This window comes from Hemibagrus wyckioides, linkage group LG06, assembly GCF_019097595.1.
Source record: "Hemibagrus wyckioides isolate EC202008001 linkage group LG06, SWU_Hwy_1.0, whole genome shotgun sequence".
NCBI classification, from domain to species: domain Eukaryota; kingdom Metazoa; phylum Chordata; class Actinopteri; order Siluriformes; family Bagridae; genus Hemibagrus; species Hemibagrus wyckioides.
This window is the reverse complement of record NC_080715.1, coordinates 32,674,961-32,690,164: the sequence shown is the minus strand read 5'-3', so window position 1 is coordinate 32,690,164 and position 15,204 is coordinate 32,674,961. Positions and strand designations below refer to the sequence as shown.

At 38.1% G+C, this 15,204-nt stretch overlaps 2 protein-coding genes across 4 annotated transcripts; one reads left to right on the top strand and one right to left on the bottom strand.

Moving 5' to 3' along the window:
* The first annotated feature begins 3,535 nt into the window (after positions 1-3,535).
* Positions 3,536-8,301, top strand: slc10a2 (solute carrier family 10 member 2). 2 transcript variants are annotated; one of them, XR_009204779.1, is made up of 7 exons: positions 3,536-4,142; positions 5,436-5,554; positions 5,743-5,831; positions 5,960-6,135; positions 6,327-6,484; positions 6,979-7,884; positions 7,955-8,301. XR_009204779.1 is itself a non-coding variant. In XM_058392625.1 (6 exons), exons 1-6 carry the CDS (start codon positions 3,769-3,771, stop codon positions 7,158-7,160), a joined length of 1,098 nt encoding a protein of 365 aa, XP_058248608.1. In that variant the 5' UTR covers positions 3,536-3,768; the 3' UTR covers positions 7,161-8,301. The 2 variants fall into 2 exon arrangements, 1 of the variants encoding a protein (XP_058248608.1); XM_058392625.1 differs by having other exon boundaries at positions 6,979-8,301.
* Positions 8,302-8,408: 107 nt separating this feature from the next.
* Positions 8,409-15,197, bottom strand: nepro (nucleolus and neural progenitor protein). 2 transcript variants are annotated; one of them, XM_058392623.1, is made up of 10 exons: positions 15,105-15,197; positions 14,443-14,484; positions 14,071-14,225; positions 13,799-13,887; positions 12,870-12,998; positions 11,880-11,957; positions 11,378-11,748; positions 11,237-11,292; positions 10,470-10,720; positions 8,409-10,388 (listed from the first exon to the last, which is right to left on the bottom strand). In XM_058392623.1, the coding sequence occupies exons 3-10, from the start codon at positions 14,116-14,118 to the stop codon at positions 9,986-9,988; spliced, it is 1,425 nt and encodes a 474-aa protein (XP_058248606.1). In that variant the 5' UTR covers positions 14,119-14,225; positions 14,443-14,484; positions 15,105-15,197; the 3' UTR covers positions 8,409-9,985. The 2 variants fall into 2 exon arrangements, with proteins under 2 accessions (XP_058248606.1, XP_058248605.1); XM_058392622.1 differs by lacking the exon at positions 15,105-15,197 and having other exon boundaries at positions 14,443-14,597.
* Between the last annotated feature and the right edge of the window lie 7 nt (positions 15,198-15,204).

Sequence of the window (15,204 nt, the reverse complement as noted above, 5' to 3'; positions counted from 1 at the left end):
GACAAGAATTTTAATATTACAACACTAATGTGACCAAATAACTATGTATGAAATGAATTTATCAAATTAATTTGCTTTGTTTTCTTATTAAACATAATGGTGACTGAGTTTCTCCAACTGCAAATCCATGAATTCATCACAACAAAGAAAAGAAAAGAAATAGAAAAGAAAAACAAAGAACTAGTCAACTTTAGCTGATGTTGTTTTTCTTCATATTTATATTACTTACCACAATATTTAATTCACTGAGAAGGTTCTCAGAGGACCTTGAGTGCTCATTTAAACCTGTACCATTGACTGCAGCTAAATATGCACAATTTCCATTCACCCATTCACATACTGTGTGTAAGTGTGACTGTACCATTTGAGCTCTTGAGAAAGAGCTTTTCATAACGCCTAACAATAAAAAAAATTTACAGCCCAATAATTCTGTGGTTCTTTCGAGTTACAGAAAGATTACTGGTCACCTCTATCCTACAGTTTTCTAGATCTTTATCAGATACTCCAAACTGCCAGTTAGTGAGAGGAATCGGTAAGTGTAAAAACGTATCAGATAGCCATCAGCTTACCGATAAGATAAGATTAAATAATAGGATGTGCACTCGCTCATACGCTAAGAGACAGTCACACTATACCTGTTTTAGTGCTTGAAAGTGACATTTATGACCTGAGGTCATGGCCAGAAATCCCAAGTTTATGATTCATTATGCTGTGCAAGGCATACTAACCAGCTACTTCAGAGTCATATACCAGTAGTCGCACACATGTACACTATAATTTCTGAGTACTGCAAAAAATACTAACTATGACGTAAAAGGACAGTGCTGACATTAGGGCTTGTCATTTTAAAAATGCATGGAATTTTCAAACTCTACACAGCAGAAATGGAACCTGAATACAAATCCCTTATTATTAGGGGTTTAAACATTTTACATTTACAGCATTTGGCAGACACTCTTATCCATATATATTATATCTTAATCACATTTTATACAACTGAGGGTTAAGGGCCTTGCTCAGGGGCTCAGCAGTAGCAGCTTGGTGGACCAGGGGTTCAAACTCACAACCTTCCAATCAGTAGTCCAACACCTTAACCACTAAGCTACCACATCCCGTGTGTTCTAACTGGATGTGTTCTAATCAGATACAAAATACTATTTTTTGGTTTTCAGAGGGTACTAAGTGATCCTCCTGGGATCCACAAAATAATTTCTTTAGTGAGTACTCTTACATGATTGCACTTTTTTGACCATATAGTACACACTTATATAAGAGAAATGATTCATAATCACACTGTCCGGTGTCACCCAGATGAGGACGACTTCCCTAAAGGTTTCTTCCTTGCCACCATCACCTCTGACTTGCTCATTAGGGAAAAATGTACCAATTCATATCCTGAATTTAAATATTTCTGTAGGGCTTCCATTGTTAACCATGCTATACTAATCAAATGGAATTGTGGGTGAATATAAAATAAACTGAGAGCTGTTTGAGCAGAATTAGAAAAACTGTTTTGTGCACATCCGAAGCCCAAAGTTGAGAAACTGTCAGAGACAGAAATCCCACACTGTGCTGAGATCTCTACCTCTAGGGGTTTCCCCCCAGCATTTACCAGCATTTCCTGGGTCATTGTAATAGGATTCATATTTTAGGTCATGGTCACTTCTAAACTGTATCTGAATATAATAGAGGTAATTATTTTTTATGATCATATTCTTCAGCTGTAAATCATGTAAGCTTTAATTTGAGCTTTTTAATGCTCAATCTTTTTCCTTCTTCACGCTTTACTTCTGTGCTTTATCTCAGTGAGATAGAATAGAATGGAATATCTTTATTGTCATTGTAACATGTAGAACAAAATTAAAAATGCTAACCAGTCAGTGCATCATTCAGAGTATTATAAATCTAAAAAGGAGTGTAAAAAATAGCTCAAATAAATAGGTAGCTAAAATGAAGTGTTCACATAAAATGGGAAAAACACACAACTACACATTCAGTCAATTTGCACAATTTGCAAAATTGTTTTACTAGCAACAGGTTATGTTTTGGTGCTTTTGAGTGTGGTCATTGCCGTGGAATAGGAGCTGTTTCTGAATCCTTAATTTGATTGATCTGTACAGTCTACCTGATGGCAGAAGTTGATGGTATCGAGGGTGTGAGGTGTCCTTTATGATGTTCTGTGCTTTTTTGAGACAGCGAGAACCGTGCAGTTCTTCCAGAGTGAGGAGTGGGCAGCAGATGATCTTCTGTCTCGTGTTAATGACCCTCTGCAGCACTTTCCTCTGAGCTGCTGTGCAGCTGGTGTACCACATATACAGTATTGAGCTACAAAACCTTAACAAAAGTCTCCTTACCTGGGGGAAATTAACACTGTTTTAGCAAAATGGCTTCTGAGAATTTTCATACATGGTTTATATATAATTTTTCAGCTTTTTAGAGTCCTTTTGATAAAAGCAGAATGCATCTCATTCTCATTGGCTGGGTCAGGATTTACATGCATAATTTTGTGTTAATATGAGTTTGTCATGAGTGGGAGAAACTCCATGTGTATTTTCGGTGTGTATCATGTAGACGATGTTTTGCAAATACAATTACATATCGCTAAAAATAAATAAATAAATAAATAAATAAATGTGTTAATTTCTCTTCTGCATGACGTTCGGGACACTCTGTAGAGGTAGTGCAGATCTGAAATCAGTGATCTGACCAGATCTGATTGGAAATCAGAGGCAGCACTAAATCATGTGTAACACACACTACTTAATATATTGCAACTACACCTAAGCAATATAAAATTATAACGTGCATTTAAATGCAGAAAAAAGTGATGAGAGCACAAATTCTGACAAAATAAATCCTGTGTGTAAGTGTGGGCAACAATGCTTTTGAATACTAAACAACTTTAATAAATGATAATACTTTTCTAAATGACAAGAAATTGTATTTACACACACAACATTTATTATTCAAAAATTGGTTTGGCTCATTACAATGGATGTACAATAATCCGCTGCTGAACTTTAAGTCTTCTGAGTTCTCAGCTACTCACTTTAGGTTTTTAGGCCCAAAGTATGTCTGTGTGTGTGTGTTAAAGCCTGCTAAGTAATTCTCATTCCCATATCTGTAATCCAGCCTCTTATGCGAGTTTTACAACATATGCCCTTTTCTTTTACTGTCATCATTCCACTCTGACGCACGTCTCATGTGTCTCATAGCAGGCACGTTCCTTCTCAGTAAGCAGTAATGATGGTGATGATGATGATGATGATGGTAGTGGTGGTACATGGGCCTTTGAAAGGCACAATAAAAATTTATATGCCATAATGTTATAAAAGAACAAGGTGGTGCATTTATTGTCTGTAAAATTGAACAATTACATTTTTCCCTGCTTTTATAAGTGCAGTCTTTTATAAGTGTATTTGGACAATGACCCCATAAAAACATTTGGCACAAGTTAATTTTTCATGGCTTTGCCCATTTTTATTTGTTCTAGACGGGTTTTAAAGGGCACTAAGCATGTGAAGAGTGTCTCTGTGCCTTGTGTCACTCTAGTGTCAGGCAGCAGGAGGGAAGGAACACTTCAGAAAGAAAGAGCAAATGACTAAGATCCCTTTTGGACCCTTTTCTGCTTCTTCTTCTTATTATTATTATTATTATTATTTTTAACAAACCGATTTTGGAATCTACAACCACTTATGTCCCTGATTTCTGTCTAATTTTTTTCCTGTGTTTTTATATTTATTCATTTCTGGCACTACTGGATACATCATGTCTCTAGCAACCTGCAATGTCGATGCTACCGTGTGCTCTGGCACATCCTGCCTGGTGCCAGACAGTAACTTTAACAGTATCCTCAGTACGGTCTTGAGCACCGTGCTCACTGTCATGCTAGCCATGGTCATGTTTGCCATGGGCTGCACGGTGGAAGTGCACAAGCTCTGGGCGCACATCCGCAGGCCATGGGGGATCTTCATTGGCTTTCTCTGCCAATTTGGCATCATGCCCTTCACTGCATTCGCCTTCTCGCTAGCCTTCCAGGTGCTTCCCATACAGGCTGTGGTCATCTTAATCATGGGCTGCTGTCCTGGAGGTACCAACTCCAATGTCATCACCTACTGGCTGGATGGAGACATGGATCTCAGGTGAGAGCACTATTTGCAACAATTATAATTATTATCACCACAGATATTAAAATGGCTCTCTTAGCTGAATAAGGAATATAACTGTTATTAAACAATGACCGGGGGATGTGATTTGTTCTGACATGAACAAATGATTATTTTCTAATAACAGCACACCCCAAAGTATTTTATTTCTCCTACATAACAGAAATTGGCAAATTATTACTTTTTTTTTACCTGTTTATAGTTACATTTATTGTTGTTGAACATTCACAAAACAAGTTAGTAGCTGTTATTATCTGAAATCAGATCAAAACATCCATTCTCTCAACAGCTGCTTTTAACTTGTAATGTTACAAGAGAAAATGTCAGAAAAGTTCCAGTTTTGCTTCCGACTCTTATAATAATGGACTTTAGTTATATAAGCGGTAGAACCATTTAAACAGTTACTATAGAAGGATAAAGTATTAGAACAAGCTCATTAATATAAACCTCTAGTTTGCCTTAAAGCCGGTACTGCTGTCAGAGAGAGAAAAATAATCAACCCCTTCTGCCAAGTCAGATCTGTGGTTTTGTCTTAATAGAACGCACTACAAGGCCAAAGATTTGTGGACAACTGACCATTACACCCAAATGCAATTCTTCCCCAAACTGTTTCAACAAAGTTGTAAGCATTTCTTTGTATGCTGCAGCATTACAGATTCTTGTCATTAGACCTAAAAAACCCAAACCTGTTCCAGCATAACAATGCCCTTGTCCAGGAAAACCTGGTGTGTTATGGTTGAAGTGGACAAACTCGAGTGTCCTGCATAGAGCCCTGACCTCTATCCCACTAAACACGTTTGAGATGAACTGAACCCCAGATCTCCTCACCCTACATCAGTGTCTGACCTCACTAATGCTCTTGTAGCTGAATGATCACAAATCCCCACAGACACGCTCCAACATCTGGTGGAAAGCCTTCTCAGAAGAGTAAAGCTTATTATAACAGCAAAGAGGAAATAGTCTGGAATGAGATGTTCAAGTGTAATGATCAGATATCCTTAAATGTATTGGCCATATTGGGGTCATATTGTGTATAAGTTAAAAGGCACATAATCAAATCTATTTTATTCTGTATCTATATGGTTCCTTGACCTAGTCAGAAAATGAATTTTTACTCACCAACAGTTACGTAATGTCATATAACAACTGATTATATAACAACAGTAATTAATTGTCATTTGTATTAGATTGCTATCTTCTAGTACTAACATGTAACATGTAACAATTAGTTCTAAATGTAGTGTGTGATTTTGACATCCCCACTCTCAGTATCAGCATGACAACATGTTCCTCCATCTTGGCCCTGGGGATGATGCCACTTTGCCTGCTCATCTACACTTCAGTCTGGATCTCAGCTGATACCATCCAGATTCCTTATGACAGCATAGGTGAGACGCTGATTTGAGTTTTATATAATTCAGTAACTGATTAACTCTAAACAGCCAGTGGACCATGCTTTTAATGCACAAGTCCACACTTCTTACACAGAGAAATGTTTGAAAATCTGTCTGTCTGGTAAATGTGTGTAGCAGTCATCTCACACTAGATGTTCTTTTATGTTAATGTTTCATTCAAGGCATTACGCTGGTGTGTCTGCTCGTACCTGTCTCTTTGGGAATCTTTGTCAAACACCGCTGGCCCAAGGTGGCGAAAAAGATCCTGAAGGTGTATATTGATTTGCAGTGATGTTTTTTCATTGCTCCTACAATTATATTTCACAGATCCGTTCATTAATGACAGGTACATGTGTGGGTTTTGTGTTTATTTATAGAATTGTATATTTCTGTCTGTAGTTTGGCTCTGTTGTGGGCATCCTTCTGATTATCATCATTGCTGTGGTGGGTGGTGTGCTGTACCAGTCCTCATGGATAATCGCTCCTTCTCTGTGGATAATTGGAGCAGTCTACCCACTCGTTGGCTTTGGCCTGGGCTTTCTGCTGGCTCGATTTGTAGGACAGCCCTGGTACAGGTATTACAGCAGATCCTTGTATTTCTTTGGCTCTTTGCTTAGTGCTTCTTTGAGCTGCTATAAAACATCACGGGAAGGCTTAAATGCTTATCTCATGAATGGGCTGTTTAATAGGTTATAGTTTTTCAAATTGTATAAAAAATAATACAATTTCGGTTTCGTAAATATTTAATTGGCGTGTGTCGTTCCAGGTGTCGCACTATTGCACTGGAGACAGGCTTCCAGAACTCACAGCTGTGCAGCACAATTGTCCAGCTGTCCTTCGCTCCTGAGGAATTGGAGGTCATGTTCTCTTTCCCCTTGATCTACAGCATCTTCCAGCTTGTTGTAGCCATGATGGCCATTGGAAGTAAGTTATCACAACTAATGGGATCGCTTGATGCTCATTTATCTCAATCTTTGGGTTAAATGTTTAATTTCTTACTCAAATGTTAATATAACTGGCTTCTCTATTATATATATTATTAATTATATAAAAAATGACGGATCTTTTCTCTATATAAAAATGTTCCAATTGTTCCTACCTTATCCGTGTTCCCATTTTGAACTGAAAATAAATGGGGGGGGGGATCAAGAGCAAGGTCCCACATGAAGCAATGTCATTATTTCTGTGACCATTAGTGCAACACTTTTCCTACCTCACCACAATTATTTTACAACTTATTGCAAAATGCAGAAATCCAAAAATGTCCTCTACTTAGAATACTACCTTATCTATCCTCTCATGCTATCCTCTCAACTAAAGGAGATTATCTTGTAGGAAGCCACACACACACACATTTGGAGAATAATTATATACATTTCCTGATCAAGTTGACAGCTTTATGATGTCTCGCGTTTCAGGTTACCAGCTGTACAAGAAGCACTTTAAAGGAAATTTGTCTGAGGAAGACAGCGAGAGGGCTGATGGATCTGCTGACACTGCCTCGTGTAAAGGCAAGCACGAGTGTGCTTTGGACAATGGAGGATTTCAGAGTGATGAAAATGGGAACACTGAAGGCAAGGGAACAGTCACTCAGCTATGAGCTCGCATCAGGCTCTATCTCCATATGAACTGCCTTCTGCTGGCAGAAGGGTATTTACTGCCAGCACTGTTTTGCCCCTGGCTGCCGGAATGAACTGCCTGTTCAGACATGTTATTTATTAGTATTCACAAGTCTCTGGACAAAGTGGTTTGGTGGCAGGGAAAGCAGAGTGTAATACCTGAGTGTGTCAGTACAAAGAGTTCTCTAACAGCATTTTACTTTATGAGTAATGTGAATTTAAGAGCACCAGTACTAGATTATTCTTATAACTCATATCATCTTTACAGCCTCACTGCTCCAGCATATACTCGTTCATAAACTAATTAGTTTCAGTAAAAATAAAAACAATCCATTTCTACAGTAAATGATCATGTACTAATTTATACAGACACACTGAGGTTGCTGGGTTTTTTTAATTTTCTTTGGAAAGTAATGGACACTTGAACCCATGATTTAATATGTTGTGGGATGTTTATATATGAGATATTTAATACATGGCCTCTATTTATATTTGGTGGGACTAGGCAAAAAACTTTTGTTCACTTTGAGAATTTGTCTGAACGTTGAACTTATCGCTCAAGATTAGATGCAAAAGTTCCTTAATTTTCACCATTACATGAGTGTGCAGCAATGTTTTAGATATTCTTTATATATTTTTGACTTTTGATACCAGTGTTCAGTGTTTTCAGCCTTTTATGTTCTAACTGTGCATATGCGTAAATAAGTACAATTACTTTTGTTGAAAGATTACTTCGGTATTTTTAGTAAACAGGTATGAGCTGGACCTAAAAGAGCAAACAGGGTTTTAATTTAACAATATAATTTGTATTTAAGTGAAAGATTTAGATACGTAATTAACATTCATTCATTACATCTTCATTTCATTTAACAAAATATTTTTAATAACAGTTATTTTGAAACTGCAAAATATTTTTCATATTTTATATTAAATTATGATGTTATAATTTTTTTTGTAAAAACAGATCATTACTCACGAGAAAAGAAAAGAAAATATTAAGTGAAGGATATAAATATGATCTCAGACGTAGCATTGTGGATATTTTAAATAGCATGCGATTAATACAAGCCGTTTAGACATGCACGCAATTGATTAGATTCTAATTAGCTGTCTTATTATTCATGAGTTCAGATAAATATCGTGCAAATAAAGTTGTGTTTTTTCAGCCGTGATCTGCATGTTCACCTTTATTTTACATCATAATTTCATCACATACATGTTAAAATATGATCTCAGATCTACATGATTATATATTACTGACATATGCCGGGGTTACAAGGAACGCATTCATGATGAGACGATGAGATTTGTGGCATTATTTAAGAGACTAACAGAAGACAGACCTGTGCATGAGTTTTGAAAGAAAATGAATTTTCAAGGTACTTTCCAATATAAATTTGAACAGAGGATGCTGGACTCTCTTGTGAAAGCAAGCCAAAAGAACTGATCATGAACAAAAAGAACAGTGTGTATGCCAGGCTCCTCAGTACCTCTTGTCTGGACACCAACACAACACTTTTATCTACTCTAGAAATAACAGGAAGGCACATTTGATAAATCTGAGGAAAGAATCGTAATTAAACAATCCTACAAGGATTTTGGTGGGTTTCTTGCCTCTTTGCTCTTGATATACCTTTTTGCACCTTTTGCAAAACTGAATCTTCTTAAAAGACGCATTATTTACTGAAAAGAATCAGTCTTCAATGGACCTGACTTGCCAACACCACCCCCTCTGGCCAGTGATTTGTTTTCTCCTTTGGCCTCTTTGGATTATCTTTCCATTTATAGATGCTTTTCACAGAGCAAGAGCTTTCCAAGGCTTTACAAATGTGACCGAATTATCACTCCAGTTGAGGTATAGTGGCTTGTCAGTCATTAACAGTTTTAACCTCTGCACAGCTAAACATCTTATTTGGTCTACAGTATTTATACTATATAATATTATACATATCTCTACGACAAACATTTTGAAAGAAATTACTTCAGATGTTTATTTTTTTTTTTTAGCACGTTTTAGCACGAAATATTTTCCCATCTGACAAACTATTTAAGAAGACGTTTTTGTCATTTAAGATTCAAACTGCTCCATTTAGAAAATGTACTAAGAACTAAATGATATTTTTATTTGCTGTACATTTATTTTAAGGGATCGGCAATGGGCTGAGATCAAAAATCTATACTGGAATCTTTCTCCCCCAGTGTTTCCTGTATAATAATAACAATATAAATGGAAGAAGCAATTAAGGGGTGAAAGCACTTTTTACTTTAAGCGATGCAGGACTAGATGCCCTTCCTGTTCTCAGTCACCATTCTATATTGTGAATTAACTTGAAGTTGGTTTATTAAAATTTGATTATTTCAGGTCTGTGAGACATGCCTAAAGGTGCTGATAGGTGATGTTCTGCATAGCAAAAATCTGAGAGGTAAGTAATGCAAAGGCTGGTTTAACAATGCTGTGGTCCAAATTTATTGACTGGATAAAATGTGTAGGAGAAGAAAAAAGAAATGAAAAAGAAGAAGAAGAACCCCCCCCCCAAAAAAAAAACAACAAAAAACTTTGTTCTAATGTAAAATGGCTACTCATGATTTGTTCAAAACCGATTATCTTACGAACTTTTTGGTTACAAACTTTTCTAAATTATGAATTATAGCTCTCTTTAGAGAAGATGTAAGATAATACTTCTTGGAGGCCCTTAAATTATGATCTTTCACAAAACAAACAGACAAAAAAAAATGACCAAACACAAATATACTCCAAAACGTTTCAGTACTTTTGGTTTGAATGTACATCTCCATATCAACAACACTATAAACCAAACGATGCAAAAATATCATCAATCTCATCATTGTTCATAGTGCTGGATTTCAGTGAACTAGTCTCTGTTTCCATTTTGCTTTCTTCTTGATTAAAAACAACATCGCTTCCTGACGTCATATCTTTGTGTAAAGGTGGAACTTTTGTGTTCTTTCTGCATTTATGTGTAGATTTCACATTAAATAGGTCTTTGGCTATTTGAGAGCGCATTCGGACCTTTCCAGTTCGGTTTCTGACGCTTCCATAAAGTCCGAAAAGCGAATTAAACCGTGTTCTGAAGTGGCATTTTGTCCTCTGCTGAAGAAAAAGGGAATGTCTTGCCAAGGACAAGGTCTTGCCTTTAATCATAACACGGCCAATCTCAACCCTAAGCCTCCTCAGTTTCTTCTGCACACTGGATATGAAAACAAAACAAAATGAGACAATGATCAAGCTCATAAATGTATTAAATGTACAAGGTGTTCAGCACTGGTACCTGTTTCCCTCACTCTCCAAAGCCTTTATCCTTTGGCACCTGAGGAGTGTGAAGGCAAGATAGCATCGTTCTTCATGCAGCTTGCTCCTCCTACACCAGCCCATCATCTCTTCAACATGTGCAGCCATGTCCGTAATGGAGGATGCGGTCTTCAGCTTTTGCAAGAACATCTTCTTCTGCTCGAGTTCAGCTAGGCTGGAAGTGCTCGGTTGTCCAGGAGATGCCGTCTTAATGAAGACTTCAGCTGTACACTGACAGGAGCCACATCCAAACACAAACCAGAAATCAGTTCTTCAAATGGCTTTTCACAGCCGCTTAATACACTAATGCTTTGGCCATCGCTTAAATCTTTACTTTTAATCAATTTAACTAATCTTTCAAGTTATTTATACAAGTAAAAACATTACTATTGCACCTTTAAATCACAGGAATTTTTTCCATCAGACTAGAGCATAAATGAACCAAAATAAAGCCAACAGCAAGCAACAGTACAATGTGACTACATGCTAATTTAATAATAATCAGGTTTTACACTCAGGACTGCTCCTGAGCTCTCTAGGTTGAAGGCAAGTCCAACAGCTTTGAAGAAAGGATTCAAGTGGGATCATTTAAAACGGTCAACAATGAAATCCAGCTTAAGCAATGGTCTACATATGAAGAACATGTCTCAGAGGGAGCCACTGTAGCACTGTACTCACTACAATCTATTCTATTTCATGTCTAGTCAATATATTCAAGTTCTTAGAAATTAAAATCAGTCTAATAACCTGTTTGGAGGATTGCTGCAGCAGCATCATCTTTATGTCCAAATTTGAGGTAGATTCTACAGATGTGTGTACAAGAAAAAAAGACCAATAAATAACATTCAAAAAAAGCCATGAGATAATCCATAAAGAAATCTGACTTACGAGACACAGGAGGACCGTGACGTAAAATAGACCTTCCCAGATCCATATTAGGTGTCGTCATCTCACTGGCTAGCAGCTGCATCATCTGCCTCTCTTCTTCATCCCCCTTTTCCACCTGGTTGTCACTTCCCTCCTCAAACATCCTGTCGAGAAGAGAGGGTTTGGGGGTTTTCTTCATCCCAAAGGGCTCGGCTATACTACTCTCCTTCAGCAGGTCAGAGTAAGGAGGACCCAGAAACACTCCCAGGTCTCTGGGCAAGGTGAAGTCAGTGAGAAAGGTCATGGGTCGACATTGTTCTACCAGGTGGAGCAGATCCATGAGGGATTGATACATGGGCACCAGAGTTCTCAAGATGCCTCTGAAAAATACCCTGCGCACAGTGAATGTAGAGATAAAGAGTTGACCTGCAATCTGCTTTGTTATGAACTGAAAATTGAACATTAGTACATTAACAACTTCTCGAATCTTAACACACTGACATGACCACTCCTCTGAACTCACCAGAATCGACTGAGCATGCTTACCAGCACCAGGTTCAGCACAAGGAACTCAGACAAATGAAGATGCTGCCTTACCAATCTGTCGGGGGAAGTGTTAAAGACTTTTTATACCACAGCTGTCTTGATTCTGATTGGTCAGAGCTTGATTCATTTTCCAGAGCAGGATGGCTTTAAGAGTAGCGTATTGTATATGTATTAATGTGCATGTTCTAATAAATTACCATTTCTATTAACTCATTTACAGGCACTTGTGTAGTGAACATTCAGCATGCACTATATGGCCAAAAGTTTGTGGACACCTGACTATCACACTGTGTACGCTTGTTGAACATCCATTCTGGATAGTGTCTCCATTTCCTGTTGTGGCTGTGGGAATTTTTGTTCATACAGCTACAATGGCATTAATGAGGTTGATCACTGATGTTGGGTGAAGAAGCCTGGCACAAAGTCAGTGTTCCAGTTAATGCAAAAGTGTGAGGTCAGGGCTGTGTGCAGGAGTTCTTACACTCCAAACTGAGTAAAGTATGTCTTAATGAACCCCGCTTCTGCACAGGTGTATTGTCATGCTGAAACAGGTTTGGACCTCTTAACTTCAGCAAGGGGAAATGGTGACACTACAACATACAGAGAAATTCAACACAATTGAAAATTCAAATTTTGTTGCAACCGTTTGGAAGACCTGCATTTGGGTGTGATGGTCAGGTGTCCACAACTGTTTTACCAATTAGTGCAAATTAAGCCATATTATATACAGATTAAAAATGTATACTTATTGATATGGCCAAACTGCAAGGATATTCTTATCTGCCACTTTTACTCATGTATCACTAGTTTTCCACTAAAAGGTAAACATGAACTTTTTTCTATTTCTCATTTATATCACAATCATAGTTCAAAAGTTCTGTAGAAGAAAAATACAATTAAATAAAGTCTATTTTCCTGCATGGTGGTATATTACTAAAGGTATATTCCTGTATGCAGTGGAGGATACGAGAAGGCTTTGGTGCACTGGTCCATGGTTCTGCACATAAGTCTGGAGGCTCCCAACAGTTTGAGACAAAACCATTCCAGCATGGGCTGACTGGGGACATCACAATATCCCGCATCAACTCCAACATTCCTGCATGGAGGACATATCGTGTCTATTAGCTGTCTGGAAATCATGGAGAAGCACAACTGTCCCCCCAAAAGAAATCTGATCTTCCCTAACGGAGATAAAAGCCGGCCCTTAAAGATGTCAAAATCATCAAGAGCCATCCTGTCAGAACGGATATTACTGAATAGTCGGTTGGTTTGGTATAGTAGGTAGATCCCTACATCCTAACTTATCTCCTAGATCCATATATCTTGACCCTAACTCAGGGGTGTCCAATCTTATCCGCAAAGGGCCAGGGTGGGCGCAGGTCCAGGGTGGGTCCAACTTCTGCTTGGTTGGAATGAAAACCTGGGCCCACACCGGCCCTTTCTAGAAAGGATTGGACACCCCTGCCTTAACTTAACACTTAAGGTCAAGACTCACCCCTAATGTTTCTTCCAGCAATATTTATGCTCTCACAAGTATAAGTAATCATTTGTAAGATCAGAGCAGTCCGCAGATGAAAGTCCAAAATTAATCCACACACTCTTCGTCCTGGATAAGATTTTATTTCTTTTTTTTATTGGGCAATTCTTCTTTATTTTAGACAGAGCTGGGACTTTATAGCAGAAAATTGAGGAAGAGTCATAATTTTATTACTCATTCAGCAGCTGAGAAAATCAAATGGATAAATTACAGCTAAAAGCAGGATATAGCCTGGACCTGGACTGTGTCCTAGTGCACACCTGGACAGGTGACAGCTGTACTGTCTAAGTCATGGTCAAGATGTTTTTTCTTTTGGTCTATGCTAGTCTCATGCAGTCTCTCATGTTTAATTGTTTTACCTCTGGATTTGGTTTGGACAAAGCTCCTGCAGATCTTGCAAGGCTCCCTGCAGTTTCATTTCCTTTAATCGGGTTATACATTGCTGAACCTGCAGTGCACACACACGCAAACAACATGTCATTCCCTAACTTTAGTGTTTTCCTGCTCCAACACACCCACTTCAACTGAGAATCAGCAAGCTAGTCAGTTTCCTCAGGGGTGTTAGGAGCAGGGAAAACTTAAAACAAGGGGTTAAGGATGGGAACTTTATAAACACAATAATAAAGTAGACCTGTTTGATTGCCCGGAAAGGTTTGTGTTGTCTGAAGCTGTTATGCATTACATACAGGATCTCACGGAGCACGCGCGTCTCTGTGTGCAGCACGTGGCTGTCCAGGAGCTTCAGCACGCGCTCACACTGCTCCAGCACAGCTTCCGTTACAGAGGCTGAAATGTAATCAGCACGTTAACAGGTCAACTAACACATCACCGGACACACACATTAACATAAACACTAAGACTAACGTTAACCATTTTCAAACATGCAGTTCTCCACGTGTGTAACAATCACAAACAACGTCTAAACCGAATGTGTACAATCACCACATCAAACTATATCCATCATCAAATCAGTTTCAATAACACAACAAAATAAACAAAATACCTGTTCTGGTGTTAAAGGTGACTCGACAAGCCGCAGCAGCACCTGGACACAGAATGTTTACTTTATTCCAGGGCTCAACCGCCATGTTGTTTAAAGGCGACCAGGAACTAGAAGGCTTTAACACAAACGGGTTGCCAGATCCCGCTTCCATAATCTCCCTTAAAAATATTTCACCCACTGCAGGCTGACTGGATTGCCTTCTCTACCATAATAAATCTTACATTTTACTTCATTCAATTTTAAATCTGTGCATTGATAAATAAACATCCCAGCTTTATTTGTCCTTGTTGTGTCTGCACTTCATTTCTTTATCATTTCATATATCCTTACCTACCTCTAAATGTGCTGACTCCTTCATTAACATCACTTATTGTCATCATGCAGATGATTATGTAGACTAGGGTTCATGGGACTTTTACACACTACATTTTTAATTTATTAGGTACAAACCTTCTACCTGGACTAATGAACTATTTATTTATTTATTTAACATGTAAACCACATTGTACTCTGCCTGTATACAGTTACTAACTGTAGCCCATCAGCCGCCATACACAATAGACATGCACTGCTTTGACCACGGTCCCATCCCGCAATGGAAATCCAGATTGGTTTATTAATGTGTTATAAAATTCAAATGAATTGAAGAGACTGTAACTGACCCCATACACAGAGAATGAAGGCCCGTTGTCCCTAACAAGTACTGTTATCCTCATGTAGGTGCCAATAAATCCAGGGGTTTAAGGAGTTAGCAGTCCTAAT